The sequence below is a fragment of the Prionailurus viverrinus genome, chromosome B3, assembly GCF_022837055.1.
Source record: "Prionailurus viverrinus isolate Anna chromosome B3, UM_Priviv_1.0, whole genome shotgun sequence".
Lineage (NCBI taxonomy): Eukaryota > Metazoa > Chordata > Mammalia > Carnivora > Felidae > Prionailurus > Prionailurus viverrinus.
In genome coordinates this window covers 106,788,874-106,809,141 of record NC_062566.1, presented here as the reverse complement: position 1 = coordinate 106,809,141, position 20,268 = coordinate 106,788,874, and the positions used below count along the sequence as shown (strand labels likewise).

The following is a 20,268-nucleotide window of genomic DNA, read 5'->3' as shown; positions in this document are numbered from 1 at the left end:
CTCCAGAAAGAATAAATAAAAGACTTCTCAGCTAAGTGGGGTAGGACTTCTCTGTCTAGAGGAATTCTGGGTGAGAAGCTGCTGCTTTCATCAATGTTTTGTGTGAGGAAATTGAGGCATGGTTGAGTCAGAGCTACTCTGAAGAGTGTCAAGATTTGTAGACATTAGGAGGAGCTTGGGCCACTGTCCACCCCTTGTGCAACTACATTCCATCCAAAAAGGAGGAGATGGCAGGAATGTATGGCTGAGACAGGGGCAACAGTGACAACATCAGGGCATTGATGCCCGGCTTGAATCCATGCAACTGCTGCTACATGCCACATTCCCAGCCCCCTCTTTACCTTCACCTTCAAATGAGCCTCCAAATGGTGTGTCCTCAGCAGGAGCCATCCTTAACCTCTTAAGTAGCAGTGCTCTACATTTCTCAGTTTTCATCTATTTTTTTCAACATTCAGTAGCCTCATTTCACACATTTGGCTGTATGCTAGGCTATTGGGATAAAAAGAATGAATAGGGATTGTCTCTGACTTCAAGCAGCATACAGTCTACTGGGAAAGAAGAGAAATAGATTATCATCCTACAACGTAGTTAAGCACTTTGATGAACATGAGCCCTGAGTGTGATGGGAACCTAGAAGAATCACCCCTGCCTCCCACAGCTGCAGGGGATGGTGGTGGAGATGGGGGAAGTTTCTTGAAAGAAGTGATGACTAAGATAAGTTCTGAAAGACAAGAAATTATTCCAAAGAAGAGGGAGAGTTTTCTGGGCTTAGTATGTGCAAATAACATGGCCAGAGAGAGCCAGGGATCCGAATAGAGTTCATTATGGTGGGGATGTAAGACTGGGGAAGTTGGGAAGAAGGTTTGGATGGAAATGGTGTTCAGTGAAGGGATTGATCATGAAGGGCTTTGACCTCAATTTTTTATGGGTTTTAAACTTTCTTCCAAGATAAAGAAGAGCTATTAAAGTATAGAAATGATATCATCATATTTGTATTCTAAGATAATATTTCTAGCTATAGTATAGAGGGTAGATTGATACAATAGACAAAAGGGAAAATATAGATCCAAAGAAATCAAAAGGAAACCATTAGACTTAAGATGATGATTGCCAGAAGTGAGGAGGAGAAGTAGAGACAGAGAATAGAGATTTGAGAGACATTGAGGGGAATGAGTTAGTGAGATACTGGGAAAGAAAGAGGGGTAGAACATGATCCCAGCATTTGCTTTGGACCATTGGGATATTGGCGAATGAGAAACATGACAGGAAAGACTGGGACAGGGATGGTCATATTTTCAGCTGGGGATCATGTTGAGTGTAAGGGGCCTGTGGGTCTTCCAGGTGAATGTTCGGAAGGCAATTGGATTGATGGATAGTAATTGAGGAGATAGATTCAGAAGCCATTAGCATGAGATGGTAATTCAGGTCATGATGTCATGAGAGTGAACGAAATAGCCTAAAAGAGTGTGTAGACAGAGGAAGAAGGAGAAGAGGACCCAGGGTTGAACTCTGGGGAACATCCCATCCAAGTGAGAGATACAGGAAGAATAGCCCACCGAGCAGACCAAGGAGAAAGGACAAGAAGGTTCAGAGAGGACAAGGAGTATGTCCTGGAAGATAAGGATGCAACTTCAGGAAATTTTTTGAATGGCCAACAGAGCTTAATGCTGCTGAGAAGTCGAGATAAGACCTGAAAAGCATCTATGATTTTAATCAACAAGGAAGGGAGGTGTCAGTGACCTTTGGAGAGAATAGTTTCATGAAGTGAATGGGGGAAACCAGATTTCAGTGAATTGAAAAGTGAGTGTCGTATAGATGAGGAAGTTCTCATGAATGTAAATATACTATATCTATATTTACCTTAGGAGCAGAGGTTATTATACATCTCAGTCTATCATCTCATTTTCTAGGGAAAGGCCCCTCTCCTGGTTGGTTCATGGTTGATTGACTGACTTTTCTTTTTTCTTTTATTTTTTTAACAAGTCTTTTTTTAATTTAAGTATAGTTGACACACAATGTTACATTAGCTTCGGGTGCACAACTCAGTGATTTGACAAGTTTATACATTATGCTATGTTCACCATAAGTATAGCTACCATCTGTCTCATTACTTTGCTGTCACAATATCACTGACTGCACTCCCCACGCTCTGCTCTTAATTCCTGTGACCTACTCCTTCTGTAACTGGAGGCCTACCTCCCTCTCCCCTTCATCCATCCTGCTCAAGCCCCCACCTCCCTCCCCTTTGGCAACCAGTTTATTCTCTGTATTGAGAGTTCTGATTCTGCTTTTTGCTTGTTTACTCATTTTTTTTAGATTCTATTTATGAGATGAATCAGATGATATTTGTCTTTTTCAGTCTTATTTCACTTAGCATAATACCTCCAGGTCCACCCATGTTGTCTCAAATGGTACAATCTCATCCTTTTTATGGCTGTTTCATAGTTGTGTGTGTGTGTGTGTGTGTGTGTGTGTGTGTGTGTGTGTGTGTATGTGACATTTCTTTATCCATTTGTCTATTGATAGATACTTGGATTGCTTCCACGTCTCGGCTCTTATAAATAATGCTGCAGTAAACATAGGGATGCATATACCTTTTTGAGTTAGTGTTTTTGTTTTCTTTGGGTAAATACCCAACAGTGGAATTACTGGATCATATGGCATTTCTATTTTTAATTTTTTTAGGAACCTCCATACTGTTTTCTGCAGTGGCTGCACCTGTGCCCAAGTTTACATTCCTAGCTACAGTGCCCAAGTTTCCTCCACATCCTTCACATCCTCATCAACACTTGTTTGTTGTCTTTCTTGATTTCAGCAATTCTAACAGGTGTGAGGTGGTTTCTCATTGTGGTTTTGATTTGCATTTCCCTGGTGATGAGTGATGCTGAGCATCTTTTCATATGTCTGTATGTCTTCTTTGGAAAAATGTCTACTCCGGTCCTCCGCCCATTTTTTAATCGGATTGTTTGGGAGTTTTTTGGTGTTGATTTCCTTTTATTTTCTTTTACCTTCTCCATTCCCCTCATTCCAATCTAGAGGTGGCCATTTTCATGTGTTTAAGAGTTTGCCTCTTGTTTGTAATATGCTCTTATATGTATTGTTTTGTATGTATTTAAAATTTTTTTCAGTGGTGTGTTATAGATCTTATTATGTTTCTTATTTATTTTATCCATCACTGTGTTTTTAAGATTCTCCAGTGCTGCCATGTGTCTTCAATGTGTGCATTCACTACATTTTACTGTCCATCCCCCAGCAAGGGACACACAGGTTATTTCTACCTGCCCACTCAGCCCCCATAATCAATATTGCAGTGAACATCCTTGCACATGACCCCTTTCAGACCTGCACAAGAATTTCTTTGGTCTATAAGGCCAGGAACAGAGTTGCAGATATGTAACCTGCCTCCTGAGAACTGGCAGAATGCCCTCTGGAATGGCTAGGCCAATTCACACTCCTACCAGCAGGGTACAAGGTTCCCACTCTACATATCACCATCTACACTTCACATTATTCAGCTTGATAATGTTTGCCTATAGGATCTCTTTCTTGCTTTAATCTGTATTTTTTGGGTCAGTAATAACCTTGAGTATCTATTCATAGGCTTTTAGTCTTTTGTATTTCCTCTTTCATAAGTCACCTGTTCATATTCTTGGCACATTTGTCAGGAACTTTGACTCTGAGAGGAAGAGAAAATATGGCAAGTAAGAGTTTTATTTAAGATGGGAAAGACTTGAGCATGTTAGAATGAAGATGGATGGGAGAAAAAACTAAAGATTCATCTTCCTCCCAAGATTGGAAGGATGGACAGAAGGTGAGACAACGAAGATCTGGCCTCACTTGAAAATAGCAATGAGATTCAGGAGGATGTGGCACTGAAAAGGGGAAGTCTGTGCACAGGTCACCATCAGCATTCCCTGAGCCCATCTCCGTTGCCCTCTCCACTTGGATGTACAGGCAGTGAATAATCCATGGGGTTGGGTAGGAGGAGAAAGGTGACCTCACCTCAGATTCCAGGATGATGTTGTATATTGTGCTTCTAAATGTTTGAAAGTTGTTTTAAATTGCCAGGAGAGAGGAGAGATGCCTAAATTTCAGCATGTGGAGTGTGGCACAAATACAGTTGTAGAGGCATCTGACACAGTGGTGGGGGTTGGGAGACGTGTGTACCTTCCTGGTTGGAGCAGACTTAGCATAAGAGAAAGTATGAGCTCAGCACTGGACAGTGTGGGGCTTTGGTAGACTGTGTGATGGTCTTGTTACAGAGTAGAGGCATGTAGTCATGAAAAGGGCCATTCCGGATAGATTGAAGGGGTCAAGCCTCGACAGAGATGGACCATTACACAAGTCCAGGTGGGAATTCATAAGGGCCTGAAGTGAAATAGAGGCTTTAGAACATAAAGGAATGACAAAAGGAAGACACTGTAAAGAGGCATAATGACTGGCTTTGGTGATGAATAAATAAGTGCCTAATAAGTAGTGCTTGGATCAGGGAATATGGTGGGACAGAGGGGTTTAAAGAGGTTCCAGAGCTTGAGCTTAGGTCCCTAAGAGGAGAATATTGATTCAATGACCGTGTGTCCCGAGCGCAAAGCTAAGCACCGGAATATAATCATGAGTAGGACTGACATGGCTGGTGCCTGTGAGGAACCTATAGTCTATGCAGGAGGAAGCAAAAACACAAACCGATAGATGTATGAGTAATTACTGTTACGATGAGTGCTAGGAAGGGGTCAAGCAGGATGCGCAGACTGAAGCTGACAAAGGATTTACCTGAGACAGGGTGCTCAGGAGGTCTCCCACAAGGGGATGGTATCTAAGAGGAGACCTGAAGGGCCAAACATGCAAAGGTGATCCAGAAAGTATCCCAGACCAAAGGCACAGCATGCACCAGAGCCTGAACTGGGGAAGAAATGGCAGGTTGGAAGAACTGAAAGGTTTGCAGGTTGCATCTAGTGAGTATGGGGAGATGAGCTTGGAGAGGGAGGCAGAAGCCAGACCACGCTGGGCATGGTAAAGGAGTTGACGTTTATTCTATGTTCCAGTTGTACCTAGGGCATATGACTGTTTTAAATAAAATTGACAAAATTTAATTTTAATAACAAACGAACATTTTTATTGTACAAATTTTCATACATATAACCAAAGTAGAGAGAATAGCGTCATGAACCCCCCATGTGTAAATCATCCAAAGTCAGCAGTTAGTAGGGGCTTCCTACTTCATCTCTTCCCCACTTTGCTAAAGCATATTTAAGTAAATCCCAGATGGCATGACCTGTCCCTCTGTACATTCTTCAGCATCTCTAAAGAACATTTAGTTTTTTAGATAACCACAATGCCATGATCACACCTAACATAATTAACTATAATTTCTGGTTATCATCCAATATTGAGTCTATAATTCAGATGTCCCTGTTTGTCCCCCAAATGTGTTTTGGTAGCACTTGAATCAACATCCAAATGAGGTACACATTGTATTAGTTATTACATCTCTAAGTCTCTTTTGATCTACACAGTTCCTATTTTCACCTCCTTTTTTGTTTGTTTTAATGCCATTGACTTGTTGAGGAAGTGGAGGCAGTTGTCTGCAGAATGTCCCATCTTGTGGGTCTGTCTCTTGCTTCCTCATGTTGTCATTTAACCTGTCTTTTGGTTTCCTATAATTCCTGTAATGGGAACTTAACTCTAAGGATTGATCAGATTGAGGTTAACTTTTTTGACAAGAATGTCAATGGTCATGATTTCCTTCATATTGTATCATCTCAGGAGACACCCAGTATCTAGCTGTCCTATTCTTAATGATACTAAGATTCATCAGTGAATTCAAGCGTTGGGAGCTTGATTGTATTGTATAGTTCTCCATTGACTTATATAATTATCTTATTTTTTTATATTTTTCTGAATCAATTACTTCATTAGAAATATCTCAACGATTATTTCAAATCTATTATTTCAACTTACTTTTAACCACCTCCAAAATTGAGATCTTACTACCTCCCTGACAATTTTCACTGAAGAAGAGAAAGGTCATGCAGCACCTGGGTGGCTCAGTGGGTTAAGTGTTTGACTTCAGCTCAGGTCATGACCTCATGGTTCATGAGTTCGAGCTCCACCTCGGGCTCTGTGCTGACAGCTCAGAGCCTGGAGCGTGCTTCAGATTCTCTCCCTGTCTCTATCTGTGCCCCTCCCCTGCTCACACTCTGTCTCTCTGTCTCTGTCTCTCTCAAAAATAACCATTAAAAAACAAGAGAGAGGCCACTGTGAGTATTCTGGAAAAGTCTTTGTGGAAGAAAATAAATTGGGCATTCAACTTTTCATTCAAATACCATAGAATATTACTTATTCTGGGAGAGGAAGCCAGTAGTTATCCTGAAAGAAGTGAGTTAGTAAAGATAAGAGGTAGGACTGGGTTGTAACAGTTTTCTGTAAATGTAGATAGATATTGAGCCCAAGATTCCCAGTAGAGGATAGTCTTTGAAAACTATGTATACTAAAAGTATCATTTCTCCTGTCTTCTTTAATCACTCCCAGTGGACATTTGCCTCTGTGTAGGACGTGAGGTGCTGATAGATGCTGTTAAGATGTAGGGATTGCCCTATCAGCCCTCTATCAGTGCTAAGCTGCACCTGTTCTCCAACCAAATCCCTATAAGAACTGTTGGGATCATGATCCCACCATACCCCCACTCCCATTCCAGCAGCTGCAGCATAACTGGAGCCAGTTCTTAGTAGGAGATTTTTCCATGATGAGAGTGGACAAGTTGTGACATGTGGGCCTAAAGTCCCTGCCTAGTGACAGAAACTGGAGCAGACGGGTCTGGGTAAGGCCTTACCAAACAGCTGTGGACTCGAACGGCCAGGGTATTGCAAGTACATGGGGATCCTTGAAGGTGGCAACCCTGGATAGGAATTTTGACCCTTTAAGAACACCTAACTATACTCTGCCACTGATGGACTGGTGGCCAGGGCAGATTGGGATGGGAACTGCAGAGTGTGGAAAAGCAGCATGTGCTCTGGGGAGGGGAAGCAGCTTGGTCCTGGCACTGCCGATGGTGTCCCCCTCTGCTGGAAAAGTCACCCACAGGTGGCATGCTTACCTCACTGGGCCTCACTGTCACCCCATGGTCCAGAAACTCCCCTGTTCTGTCCTGGGAGCCATGTTCTCAGACTTAGCCATATTGAGACTGAGCTATAATTTTTAGGTAGTGATATCTGGTAGACAGATGGAGGTGCTAGACTAGAGCTTGGGGGTAGGAGGAGATTAAGGTTTAAGATAGATTTAGTGTACTCTGTACTGGGCGTCTCATTGGTTCTCACGCTGTTTTAGTATGTATTTGCTCTTTAAGGTATCTGGGAATATGCAGTGAGATTATGATCAGATGGAGTAGGAGGGTGTTCTGTTTTAGTAAATGCACTGGCAGGAAAGTTACCAGGGAGACTTCAGGATTTAATCTCCTGACCTGGATTGCCATAGTATCAAAATATGTTAAAAGCAGGTTTGGCGTAGCATCAAGGGGCAGGACAAAATAGGAAGCAAGTGAAAAGTCCAACCTTACAACTAGAGGGAAAGTTAAAGGTAGAATAGGTCCGAATTCTCTGTTTAAGGAAGACTCCATCTAAGCCTTTGCAACAGCCTGTGACTTGTGACCCTATGAAGGAAGAACAGCATCACCCTGTGTTCCCCCCTCCCCCATTTCCCACTCCTGAAGTAGACCTTTGGGCTTTGTTGCTTCTCATCTAAGCAGCCCAGGGAAGAGGAGATGGGGTGGGGAAGAAAAGGGCAGTGCATCCAGCCTCCTGCTCAGTGCTGCAGGAAGCCTGAAGTGAGCTCTAGCTAGGGCTCTGGCAGCACCCTGCAGGCGGGGGAGAAGCAGCTGCTGCTGCTGTTGCCACTGCTGCCACTTGCTGGGGTCCCAGCTGCCCCAGGGATTACCTGGGCATAGCATGTGAGGCTGAGATTCTGAGACTAACACCCGATCTCGGAAGTGGATGAGGTCCTGGGCACAATGTGAAGGGTGGAGCTATGAGCTGTGGCGGTGATATTGTGAAATCCATTTACCAAGCAGGCACTCCTTCTGTGAGTGAGTGCCCTGTACGATCAGATGAGCTTTTCCGTTCTGAGCTGTGGGCAAGTCTTCTAGGAACCCATGCTGATCAAAATATAACCTGGCCTTAGTGGCAGAAGTTCAGCAGGTGAGGGCGAGCCTCTGGACTGCACATTGGGAGACAGGCCTGCCCCACTGCGATAGGCAAATGGACAGGGAAGGTGGGCTTTCCCAGGCAGAGTCACACAGGCCAGAGAAGCCCCACCTCTGCTTTGACAAGGGTCTGGTGGGTTGGGAGAAGCTTCTTAGGAACTTGAGGGTGAACTGGGGAGTGAAATGACAAGGAGCTACGTATGTCCTTTCTCCTGGGTTTGCTGGCAGTGGGGTGAGGTGCAGCTTAAGGTCTAATGTTAGCCAGGTGCTTGCTGTCTTTCATACTTAATGGAGGCCCATTCTAGATGCATAGATGACTTATATCCTAAAAAATGTGACCGGATTACCTGACCCTCAGGTTCCCCTCAGATACCAACTTGTCATTTCCATGACCTTCCAGGCCTTGTTTGGGGTTTTGTTTCTGCTTTTGTGTTCCTGGAATAACCATCTGTAGCTTTCCCATTTTCAGATTTTCTTCTCTTCTGCCTCTCACACCTGATTCTGTGAGATTCTCCCCTTGCTGAACCACCGAGCACACTACCCCCGCCTCCCTTGGCTCTGAAGGGACGCCATCTGGGCAGGCCACCGGGGTGGGCACAGCTATGGGGCAAGAGGAAGAGGGCTTCCCTTTCATTTCTGCATCTTTTTTCCTTGGTGGTTGCCTTCGAGGACCTGACATCCTAAAAACAAAACAACCCCCTCACCCCAAACCCTAGACTTGTGTATTTAGACATACATGTGAGTTTTATCACATTCCCTGCCAAGCCGCTGCCTGACCGCTCCCTTCTCTGAGACACGGTGGCAGGAGGCATGGCGTTTTTAAGCAGGATGAATTGCTGTCTAGTGGCTGCTCTTCTGCACCCAGGGCCATCAATCTTGTCTTGAATGCTGGGCCTGCTGGTGTGCCTGCTCAGGCTCATCTTTCTGGGGCAGACTTATTTACGGAGCCATGGCAAAGGTAATCTCACTGACTACCCCACCCCCCACCCCCCACCCTCCACCAGCCCATGGCCTGGGCCTCTCTCGGCCGCTCTTAAAAATAGCCTAAGACAAGAAGGAGAGCCAGGGTCCGGTTACCTCCTGCAAGCAGGATCTGATCTTACCTCACCTCCTGCGTCTGGCAGCTCGGCCCTTCTCAGGGGCCACTGGACAGGCTTGCAGGCCAGCAGGAGGTGCTCAGCCTGTCAGTCTCTGTCTTGCTTGGAGCTGGGAGCCAGCAGTCGCTCCCCTTCAGGGAAGCAGGGGTTGGGGGGAAGGCATGGGGGGGATGGAGTCCTTCCCAGCTCTCTTTGCCCAAGCAGTTGAGTGAGTAAATCTCAGCCATGGAACTCGTGTGTCCATTTGTGAAAGATGACAGGCTGTGTAAGGGATGAGGGTCTTCCTGGGCACAGGCCTGGAATTGCAGGGCATGCTTTGTTTGGAGTCATGACTGGCTTCCCCACCTTATATCTCCCCTTCCCTGAGAAGCAAACACCTTTGTCAAGTCCTGGATGCTGGGGAATACCTTCTGTCCCCGTGTGCCATGTTCTTCTCTCACCTAAATCAAATCTGCTTCCCTAAAAATCTGCCTGGTAGAAGGGGATAAATCAGGCTACAGCCTGGCCGTTAGCCCTAGCCATAGCAGTAATTCCCTAGATGACCTTGGGGAGCCCTCATCCTGTGTTAGGCCTTCGTTTTCTTCCTTGTGCAATTAAGATGGATAATTCTGGCTCCTGTCTTACCTCGAAGGGATGTAGTGGGATTGATTAATTGGACTGGGGAAAAAGGATTCTGGAGTGATTCTGTGTCTGAAAAATAAGGGCGTCAGCACTGCATTTACACTTGGATTGGTGAGCTTGCATCATTTCTTCATCAAGCATGCATCTGTTTGTGTGTGTGTGGGATATCAGTACCGGTGTGTGTCTGGGGTGTATGTATACGAATGTGTGAGTGTGCACACATTCATAGAGGAAGCGGCTTACTTCACAGCTCACTGGTTGTCCACACTTGTCATTTGTCTGCCTCATGGCCTCCCCACCCCATTTTGTTCTCTTGGATATGAAGGCTCTGGGCTCCCTGTCCTATCTTATAGACTTGGTCTTGGAATCCCTTTAGTTCCCTGGGGAGATGCCTCAATGGCAGGTACTGGAGAGGAAATTAAGGCTGAATGAAAGATAGTCATTTTCCGGGGCGCCTGGGTGGCGCAGTCGGTTAAGCGTCCGACTTCAGCCAGGTCACGATCTCGCGGTCCGTGAGTTCAAGCCCCGCGTCAGGCTCTGGGCGGATGGCTCGGAGCCTGGAGCCTGTTTCCGATTCTGTGTCTCCCTTTCTCTCTGCCCCTCCCCCGTTCATGCTCTGTCTCTCTCTGTCCCAAAAATAAATAAAAACGTTGAAAAAAAAAATTAAAAAAAAAAGAAAGATAGTCATTTTTCCAAAAGCCCACAACATTCAGGCCCTAGCCTTGCACCTCTAGTCTCCCATCTCCCTTGTCTCCCTGACTCTGCCCTCACCCTCTAGTTATGTTGTAAGTTTCCTAAATTTTGCCATGGTCTTTCTCACCTTCAGAACCCTGCACCTGCTCTTTATACCGTTTGTTTGGACTTGCCCCTTTATCCCTTCACAGAATGCTTCTGAGCTTCCTTTGGGAACCAGCTTACGCTTCCCTTATCCTGACATCCAGCTCTGCCATGAGACCCCACAATTCCCCATTCTTTCCCAGCGGTGGCACACAGCACGCCTTACTATAATTGCTTATTTCACTGGGTGCCTTACGGCCAGAATATAAACTCTATGAGGACAGCGCACCTCTTGTCTTACTCAGAATTGCCTCGCATAGTGTCTGCCCTCTAGTTGGGCCTTGGTACATATTTTAGTCAATCATGAATGAATGAACAAACATGATAAATGACAGGCAAGTAAGAACACAGTGCTCCTAATGCCCATGTGCCTTGCATAGATGAACACGCACAGCTCCGCTGTCCGTGGGAGCCCTTCGCCACCACCCCCACCATCATGCTGACAGCCTTGATAGGACAGCAGTCTCATCTGGGCGCCTTGGTCTGTCTTGGGATTCAACCTTGCCCACGCACCTGATTGCACTTCAGAGAAGGTAAAACCAAGAGCTCAGCTTTCTAAATATTTGTTGCTGGGAAAGCACTGGGAGGGATCTTGGGCAGCCTCTGAGAGGAGTACACTTTCCCCAGCACAGCTGCTGGGGCTGGTGGCATCAGTGGCATCTCCTGTTCGTCTCTCTCCCCACTGATTCACGTTTGAGTGGGACTCAGCCAACTTCCAACTTTTCACCTCTCCTTCCTGTCCAGGTTTGTTCCTGGTCCAGTCCACAGGGTTGAGCTGCTCTTCTCCCCACCCCACCCCCATCCCCCACCCCGCCCATCCCCTGGCTCCCAGGAGAGCCTCCCCTCTCAGGCTCCCAAGCTTCCACAGCTGCCTCAGCCGCAGGTTTGGAGGAAGCGGGCTTGCTGCGACTGACGTCTCCACCTGCTGGCCGTCCTGACCCTTTCTGCCTGCAGCTCTCCATCCCTGCCGCCACTGTCGCCGTTACAGTGTGGCGGCGGCGGCGACTGCTGCTGCTGCAATATTCTATAACCCAGAGACCCCAGGTGGGAAGCATGGCCCGGCAGATGGCACGGTGTGCTCCTCCTACAAGGACCTACCCCTGCTGGATGCTCCGAATAAGTTTCCTCTGAGAAAAAGTCCAAGGGGGAGGTAGCTAACCCTCTGACTGTGTTGCTGTTCCCCCCTAGGGACCCTTCCATGAAGACTGAGGCAGGCACAACTGCTGAGAGCCTGCTGACATGACATCGGCCACGGAGTTTGAAAACGTGGGCAACCAGCCACCGTACAGCCGGATCAATGCCCGCTGGGATGCCCCGGACGATGAGCTGGATAATGACAACAGCTCAGCCAGGCTCTTTGAGAGGTCCCGGATCAAGGCCTTGGCAGGTACCATTTGGGGCCATGGGGGTTAGAGGAGCCGGTCTCATAGTCCCAGGGTTCAGTCCCCTCCCTGCCTGTGGCCAGCCCTCTGTGTGCATTGGCGTGAGCCCTGGCAGGGAGGTGATGGAGACATGGCTGTGTGGCTCAGGGAGACTTGGCCCTGTTGGGAGGGAGCAGAGGCTCCCACGCATGCCCTAGTTCGTCCCAGGTGGGAGGTGGTGCCAGGTGGGCCCTGCCCTCTGCCTCTGTCCTGAGTGACCTGTGGCCAAAGTGAGAACTGAGAGAGAGTCTGGGCAAAGGAGTGTCTGAGGGGCTGGATGGCCAGGCAGAGGGGTGTGCAGCTTCATTATGCACCTCAATCTCCTGCCTGGTCCTGGATAGAGAAATTATCATCCTCCTCTCTGTTGTCCTAAAAGAAAAGTGTGATTTGATAGGACATTGAGAACAGATAACATCCTCCCCACACTGGCTCAGGAAGCAGGATTTTCTAGACTAAACCTCTTATCCTTAAACTGGAATTAGATTTTTACTTAGATTCATAGTAGATTTCTGTGTGTGTGTGTGTGTGTGTGTGCATGTGTGTGTGAGTGACAGAGAGAGAGAGAGAAAGAGAAGGGGAGGGAGGGGGAGATCTTAAATCTCCAGCAGAAATAGTTTGTCCTCCCCCTGCTGGCTGGGATCTGATTCTTGGGATTTTTTTTTTTTTTCTTCTCCCGCCAACCCCTGTGACCACTGCTTCCCTGGAGCCTGGCCCAGGGTAGCTATATTCGGACAGTAAGTCCTTGGCCAATAAAGAAAGTTTGAGTTCTGTGGGATAGCGTGTGGGTGGGAGGGCTGGGGGTAGATTCCATCATCTGCTCCACCAGTTATTAACCCAAATCAGACTTCTTTCCCCATCTTCACATTGTAAGAAGAACCCAGACTCGCCCATAAGCACTTTCTGGAGCGATTCTCCCAGTGCACCATCATCACTTAGTGGCCCTATCTGAATTTTCTAGTAGTATTCTTCTACCTTCTCTCCCTCTACTCTGCTCTCAGATGCCTCCAACTTCAGCTAACCTTGAGTCATGAGCAGGGGAACCAGAGTGACCTTTCACCTTAGGAGTAGCTGGGCTTACCTTACACTAAAAGGAATGGGGTGTCTCATTCCCTTGTCATGATGGGGAATCCATTCACATCTCAGCTATCAGCTTTTGTGTTCTTGTTCTTGTGAGACACCCCCTTTCTTCTTCCTTCACCCCCTTCTCTGCATTCCCTACCCTTAAAAATTCCTTCCTTGGTTTCCCTTGAGGACAGATAATAGCACTAATTCATTCCTTGCTTTCCTTATGTAATCTTAACCTCTTTAAATAAGCAAACTAGGAACCCTTGTCTTGCCAGTCTGGTTTTACCTTTTTTCTATCTGTGTGCCAGCTGGGCCTGACTACATTGACCCTGGTTATAGAGGTGGAGGGAGAGGGGTTCCATTTTCCATGTGTCTTGTCAAAGGACAGTATGAGGAATGGGACTGTCTTTGTGCAGGGATCCTTTGATATGTTTTACAGATACCCTATTTTTTAAGAAACCGAGGAAAATTCCATTTTAATAGTTATTTATTGTACCCCTACTATGTATAAAGCTAACCCCATGACCAGACAGAGAAAACCACGGAGATGAAGTCAACACAGTATCTGTCTGTAAGTAGTTTATGATCCACTAGGGAAATGAACAATGTTCATAATGAATTAGCACAAGTACAATTAGAGAAGAACTGTAGGAAAGGCATATAATTAAATAGCAATGAGAGAGCAAAGGAGGAGACTCAGGAATCGGGGACTCATTTGTGGAGAAGGCCCTCAGGAATTGAAGGGTGCATGGGATCTTGACAAGCAGGTGGGGTACAACTTTATCCAGTTGGACTATATGAATGGCAGCCAGGTCTAAGGATCAGGTTGGAAAACTGGTGAAAGTAAGTTATCAGGTTACTGGAGAAAAAAGTTCCACAGCCATGCCTGTGTCTCACCAAGAGTTTGCATATCGTCTACCAGAGAATCTGAATACCCCCCAGGGGAGAGGGGGACCACCGAGCATAGACTTACATGCCTGGACCTTAACAATTTAGAACATCTGGCTAACAAGTAACCATGGAAGTTTAGGATCCATTCAGGGTTTTAAAAAACAAACAGAAACCTGTCAGTCTACTGACTTTACTGAGAGTCCACTCTGAGTGAGCTGTGGGATAAGCGAAAGCTGTGGGAGCATCCAAAGTAGAGAGGTCAGATGGACCCGTTCTAGTGGGTAGACAGAGCAGAGAAAGGGGCTGTCTCCCTCAGTTTTAACTTCTGGATGTTTTTCTCTTCAGTATTGTCTTTGGGGCTGCCTTGGCAGCCTTTCCAAAGAGGCTGAGGAAGCAGAAGCACCTCTAGTTCCAATCATTTCTGCTTTCTCCACAGCCACTCCCCCACACCTAAGCACATGATGGCAAGGAAGGCATTACTGTCCCCTCTAATGCTACTAGTATGGAGGATGGTTGAATCAATTTCCTGTTTTATAAAATGGGGACAGTAGTTCTTTCCCAAGGGTCTTGTGAAGATCAAGTAAGATAAAGTTTATGAAAGTTTTTTATTAGTAATAAAATACTAGGTGAATGTTAGTATTTACAGGAAATCTTAGTAATATCTTTCTGTCCCTTCTTTTAACTTCAGACATTCATGATCATCAGTCATAGTTCCAGTTATCCTGGCCTGTTTCAGGGCCAGTTTCTTCCTTCTTAACCCCACCCTCCTTTGTTTCTGAAGGCCAGGGTTGGAAGAAGGAGCCAGGGACCAGGGGAAACTCCACTAATGCTTGTGTTGCGGCTTTTGGCTCGGTCCCCAGAGACCCAGTGCCCACAGGGATGAAGCCCCATGCTGTGTAGATCTTTCTCTTTAAGGCTGCCCAGCCAAGATCCCAGCTGTGTCTCTGCCATCAGCTGGGTGACCTGGAAGGCCAAGAAACCAAAGGATGATGAGGCTGGTTAGATGTCCTTCCGGGTGTGGCTTCTCTGGGTCCTTCTCCACATAGTGACCTGTGGTTGGAAATCTTGCAGTTTGTTAACAGGACTCCATTTTTTTCTGCCCCTTAAGTCAACTTCCTCTCAGCTCCAGAGGAAATACTCCCTATTTTGCCTTTCAAATAATTCCCAGCTCTTCCTCCCTGGACTGAAATAAACAAACCATCTGGTTATTCCATGTGGAAACTGCCACATTGGTATACAAATACCTGACCTCTCTCCAAATGAATCACTGTGGATTTGACACTGTGGGTCAGCCTGACTGAAATGAAGGGGGAGGTGGGCAGGAAAGTGCTGCAGAAGGCTCCTGCAAATAGGGGATGGATTTGACCTCGGCAGTGCCCAGGGGAAGGGTGGGGGCCCAGCAGGAATATTTGCCCAGTAGGTCCCTGGCAGATGTTAGCTCTCAGTGTCAGGCTCTAAAGCTGGCAGCACTCGAGGAGGTTAAGTGATGGGTCACCCTGAGGCTTCTTCCTGAACAGGGGCCGTTCTCTGCTTTGATGACTGCCTTTGGTACCTTCCTACGTTTAGGACCTGCTTTCAAAGATTAGAGAAAGGGAAGCAGTTGAAAAGCTCACCTTCTAATCCCTCCAAGAAGTTCCAGCCTTCAGGTTTCGGTAGAAAGGCTTCCAGTGTCTCCTACAGCCACCCTCATCTTCACTCACACCCCCTTTCCTGTCCTCCCCCCTTTTCATACTGGGAGCCATTTGGTAAACATTTGTGGCTGTCTGGATGAGGGATGAAGCACTGCAGGCTGCAGGGAATTTACCAGCCAGAATGCCTGCCCTTGGTGCTCTCTCTCCTCATCCCAGAAGGGTCCTCTGCCTGAATGTGTACCCTCTTGCACCTGGCTGTGTACCCCAGTGACTTGGGGCAGGTGTGCCCAAGTGGCAGAGGAGGAATGCAACAGAAAGATGCCCCGAAAAGATAAAACCTTGTGCCCTGGCCTCCCCTGCCTTACCCATGCACTCACGTTGAAATCTGGGCATCCCAAGTGCCACCTACTGCATGACTTCCAGCTCCTCAGAGCACAGAGGCATCTGGAAGGTCATGGTACAGAGAGCAATGCAGGGACTCTTGAGACGATCTGTGAGGAGAGGGCTCAACGTGTCCTTCATCATCTTCTGTGGCCCATTTAACACAGAGCCATCCTTTGAACACTTTTTGTTGCTTTATTTTTTTATGTTTATTTTGAGAGAGAGCAAGAGAGTGTGCACATGTATGAGCAGGGGAGGGGCAGAGAGAGAGAAAGAGGGAGAATCCCAAGCAGGCTCCACACTATCAGCACAGAGCCCTACATGGGGCTCAATCTCATGACCTGAGCCAAAATCAAGAGTCCGATACTCAACCAACTGAGTCACCCAGGCACCCCCAGAGCCATTCTTTTAAAACAAAGTGCACAAAATTGTGTAGCCCACTCTGGCTTTGCCTTTAAGTCAGAATCCAAGTGATGCTTCAAACTAGAAATGCCTTTCCTTTCTGCATTCTGTCTTTGCCTTCTTACTAGATTGGAGATGAGGTCAAGTGGTGAGGTTGGTTGAAGACAATTCAGAGGACACAACAGGGCAGCAGGTGCATGGCAGGCTATGTCCCTGTGCTCTGAAGCACAGAGTTGCTGCCATTTTGAACCTTGAACATCTTCCAGACCCACTTTGCCTAGGCCCCAAGGTTAAGTTCTGTGACTGGCAGATGTTCCATCAGAGCCTTAGGACAGGTGCCTTCAGACCCTGCCGCTCCCTTCCCACCCGCGTTGGCTCCTTGGAAACTTCACAGAGAAGGTAGTATCGGCTGCTTCCTGACTTTGGTGGCAAAAGGTCATGCTTGGCCTGTTTCTCCACCTGCACCAGGATGACACTGATTCCAGGTGTCCCAGTTTCCTGAGAAGGGCTTTGTGTCCAGAGGGTGAATGATTTCTTTCAGAGAGCAGGATTTCACCACAGTATGTGGTGGGCAGGGTGGGGAAGGTACAGGAGTGGGGATTCAGCAGCTTCTTGGCAGCCTACTAAGTTGACAAGTTCAGATGTAGCTGCTGGAGACCAAGCCATCAGGTGTTAATGGTCTGAATATCTCTGTTAAGCTATGTGTGAGAACAAAGGTGGCATCATTAATGAGGGTTTTCTTTAATGTTTTCTTCTCCAATTTCAAAACACGAAATGGAGTTCTATGTAGAAACTATATATTGGGGAGACATACTATTCATGGAAATATGTATAATCAGCAACAATCATTTTAGTGTACTGTCAGAAGAAAAAATAATTGGCTCAGCAGCTTTTCCTCGGAGGTCAGCCATTATGAGTTCCACCCCCACCCGCTTTCCTGAGACAGGCCACTGTTCAGATAAACCTGCTAGTTACCTGTGCAGACAGATCCACAGGAGAGGCAGTGGTCCAAGGCAGTTTCCCCAGCCCAGGACATAACACTTTCTCCCATTGTCCTCTCTTCCCTCTTGATAAAAGCTGTTCTTCCCCTTTGAAAACACTTTGCAGAACCAAGGCTGTTCCCATTCTCTGGGTGACTGCTATCTATCATCGTGAAGATGCTTTTCAAATATTAATACACTGAGGTTAATAATAAGACTCTCCCCTCCCCATGCAGTGCAGTCTGAGTGAACCATGGTAATAGCCTCCTCCATCTTTGGGACATTCCTGTGGGCTGTTGGCTTCATTCCCAAGGGCAGGCTGTGACACCAGGCCTTACTGTGCTCATGGCTCCCAGAGCAGCCGGCATCCATTTTCCCCTTCTCCAACTGGGCGCTCTCTGCATGCTGCTTGACTGAAGAGGTGCCAGGAGTGTTGTTTCCAAGCATCTGTAGCAATTGTTCATTTTCCTTTTTTATCGTGTCACTGAGAGAGAATGACAAGGAAGCTGGTAGCAGTTGAGTCTCTAGGAGCATTTTGCCTCCAAACCCTTCAGCCTTCAAACTCTGGAAACCAGATCAACAGGGGATCTCATTTTATAGTCTAGCGAGAAGGAAGTGGATCAAATACTCACACACGTGTCTCTGTACATATAGACATACATGCATGTTGACAAATTATGATAAATTCCATGAGGATTTGTTGAGAATTAGGAGTTTCTAATATAACCTACAGCCTATAACTCATCCAAGGAGGAGTAGGGCTTGTTGGAGTGAGCACATGGGGGGAAGGGTGGGTGGAGATGGGAGGGGCAGGCAGGAGCCACATCACAGGGACTTACAGGCCATTGGTATCTTCAGGGTCCTGGCAGGAAGCAGTAGGAAACTCAAAAGGGGTGGCTGAAGAGTTTTTTAAGGAGATTGTTCGCAAAGGGGTGGCAGGGTTGAAGGGTCAAAGGGTGGGAGCTGTAGCAGGGAGAGCTGTAGGCTCTCAAGACAGGATCTGTGGCCTTCAGTAGAGGGCCAGAAGGATGGAGCCACTCCCACACCCATCAAAGTACTCTGACAGGGAAGTGGCATGGTTACATTTGGGTTTTTAAAAGTCACTCTGACTTCAGTGGGGGCAACAGGTTGTGGGGAGACTATGCAAAAGTCTGGGAAAGAGAAGATGGCAGTGTGAGCCAGCTTGGTGGCCATTGACAGAGAGAAGTGGTCCATCCTCACATTATCATTCTTCTGGCCTCTCCTGTTGCTATTGTGGGCTTTCCCAAGTTAGGTGACCTTGGCCAAGTCGCTTTTCTGCTCCTCACCTGTAAAACAAGAGGCTCAAACCAGATGATGCACACAAGGCCTTTCCACCTCTGGCAGCCTGGGAAGAAGCCTCCTGTTATGGTAGCGCTGACCACATACTTCTACCCTGAACCACGGAGCTTTGGTTCCTGGCTTAGGGAAAGGGAATCAATGCTTTTTAGCAAATCAGTAGATTCTCCAGAAATTCTCTCTCCTCAATATAGGGTAGGTTAAAACTGAGTCCTGGACCATGTCAACTTCTGTGGCCTTGTGTTCTAAGTGAGTGTAATCTCTCCCTGCAACCACCACCTGCATGCATGACAACAATACCTGGTGCTTTTTATCCAGATGATCTAACTGACCCTTAACCACTCTGAAGTAAGCAGGGGATAGGTATCACCATGCCACTTATACAGATGAGGGGAGATGCACAGCAGAAAGTGCCAGGACAGAATCCCAGGGATTTGAAATCATCCTGTTGCTGGGGTGTCTGGGTGGCTCAGTTGGTTAAGCGTTCACCTGGTCATGATCTTACAGTTCGTGAGGTCAAGCCTTACGTTGAACTCTATACTGTCAGCATGGAGCCCACTTCAGATCCTCTGTCTCCCTCTCTGCCTCTCCCCTGCTCACACTCTTTCTCTCTCTCAAAAATAAATAAACTTAGAAATAATAATAAAATCATAAAATCATCCCAGTGCCATTGGGGCTACAGCACTTGGGCTTTCTTGAAAGTCCTTCAGACCTGCATTGCCGCCTCCTCCTCTGCATCCCACCCAAGACCTCTCTTCTCATTTTCCTTCCACCACCAGCCTCTTAAGCCTCTTTGATCAAAATCCTGAATTCCTTTTTACTTCTGTCTTACAGCCTCTGAATATTCTCACCTGCTGTGGGCCAGCAGACCCTTGTTCTGTGGTTGTCCAGATCAGCTCTGTTCATTTCACTTCCATGGTTCACATGTCAGCTGGGGCCATGTCACCTCAAGCAGAGACTTCTGCACCTGCCTCCAAGCTGGTGCCTTGACCTCTCCTCATTGAATCCCATTTACACAGGGAAGTTAGAAGCATTGTCCTCTAGCAGATTTTAGTGAGGTGTTGCTTTACTTAAGAACCTCTAGGTTTTTCTTTACCTGAAGTGTAGAGTTCAGATTCCCTAGACTGTCCTTCAACTTCTTTACTCTGGGGAAGTTCATTGCTTTTCACCCTCACCCCCCAAACTTGCACACCTGTGTGCACACATACAGATTTGCCAGTTTCCATCTTGAGGGCTTTGAGCAAGAACCCCCCCTTTCTTTGTCATTCTAAAACCATGATCATCTTCAAACCTCAGGTCAAAACTAGCCTTCTTCAAAAACATTTTTTAAAATTTAAGCTGGTCTCTGATAACTTGTTTTATTTTCCTACTATATATAAAGACCCTATTTTATTTAAAAAACAATAAGGTGAGGGGCACCTGGGTGGCTCA

At 46.8% G+C, this 20,268-nt stretch overlaps 1 protein-coding gene across 6 annotated transcripts in view; it reads left to right on the top strand.

The window, feature by feature from the left end:
- The window catches only part of SPTB (spectrin beta, erythrocytic), a 128,354-nt gene that overhangs the window by 47,950 nt on the left and 60,136 nt on the right, over positions 1–20,268 (top strand). For 5 of the 6 annotated variants that reach the window (XR_007152765.1, XR_007152766.1, XM_047861359.1 and 2 more), the window contains exon 2: positions 11,938–12,136. Coding sequence is in view for 4 of the 6 variants with exons in the window: in XM_047861359.1 (XP_047717315.1) it covers positions 11,989–12,136 (148 nt within the window). In the remaining 2 variants the exon portion in view is untranslated. Of the gene's footprint in view, positions 1–11,129; positions 11,283–11,937; positions 12,137–20,268 lie in introns of all 6 variants that reach the window. The other variant, XM_047861360.1, reaches the window with a different exon arrangement.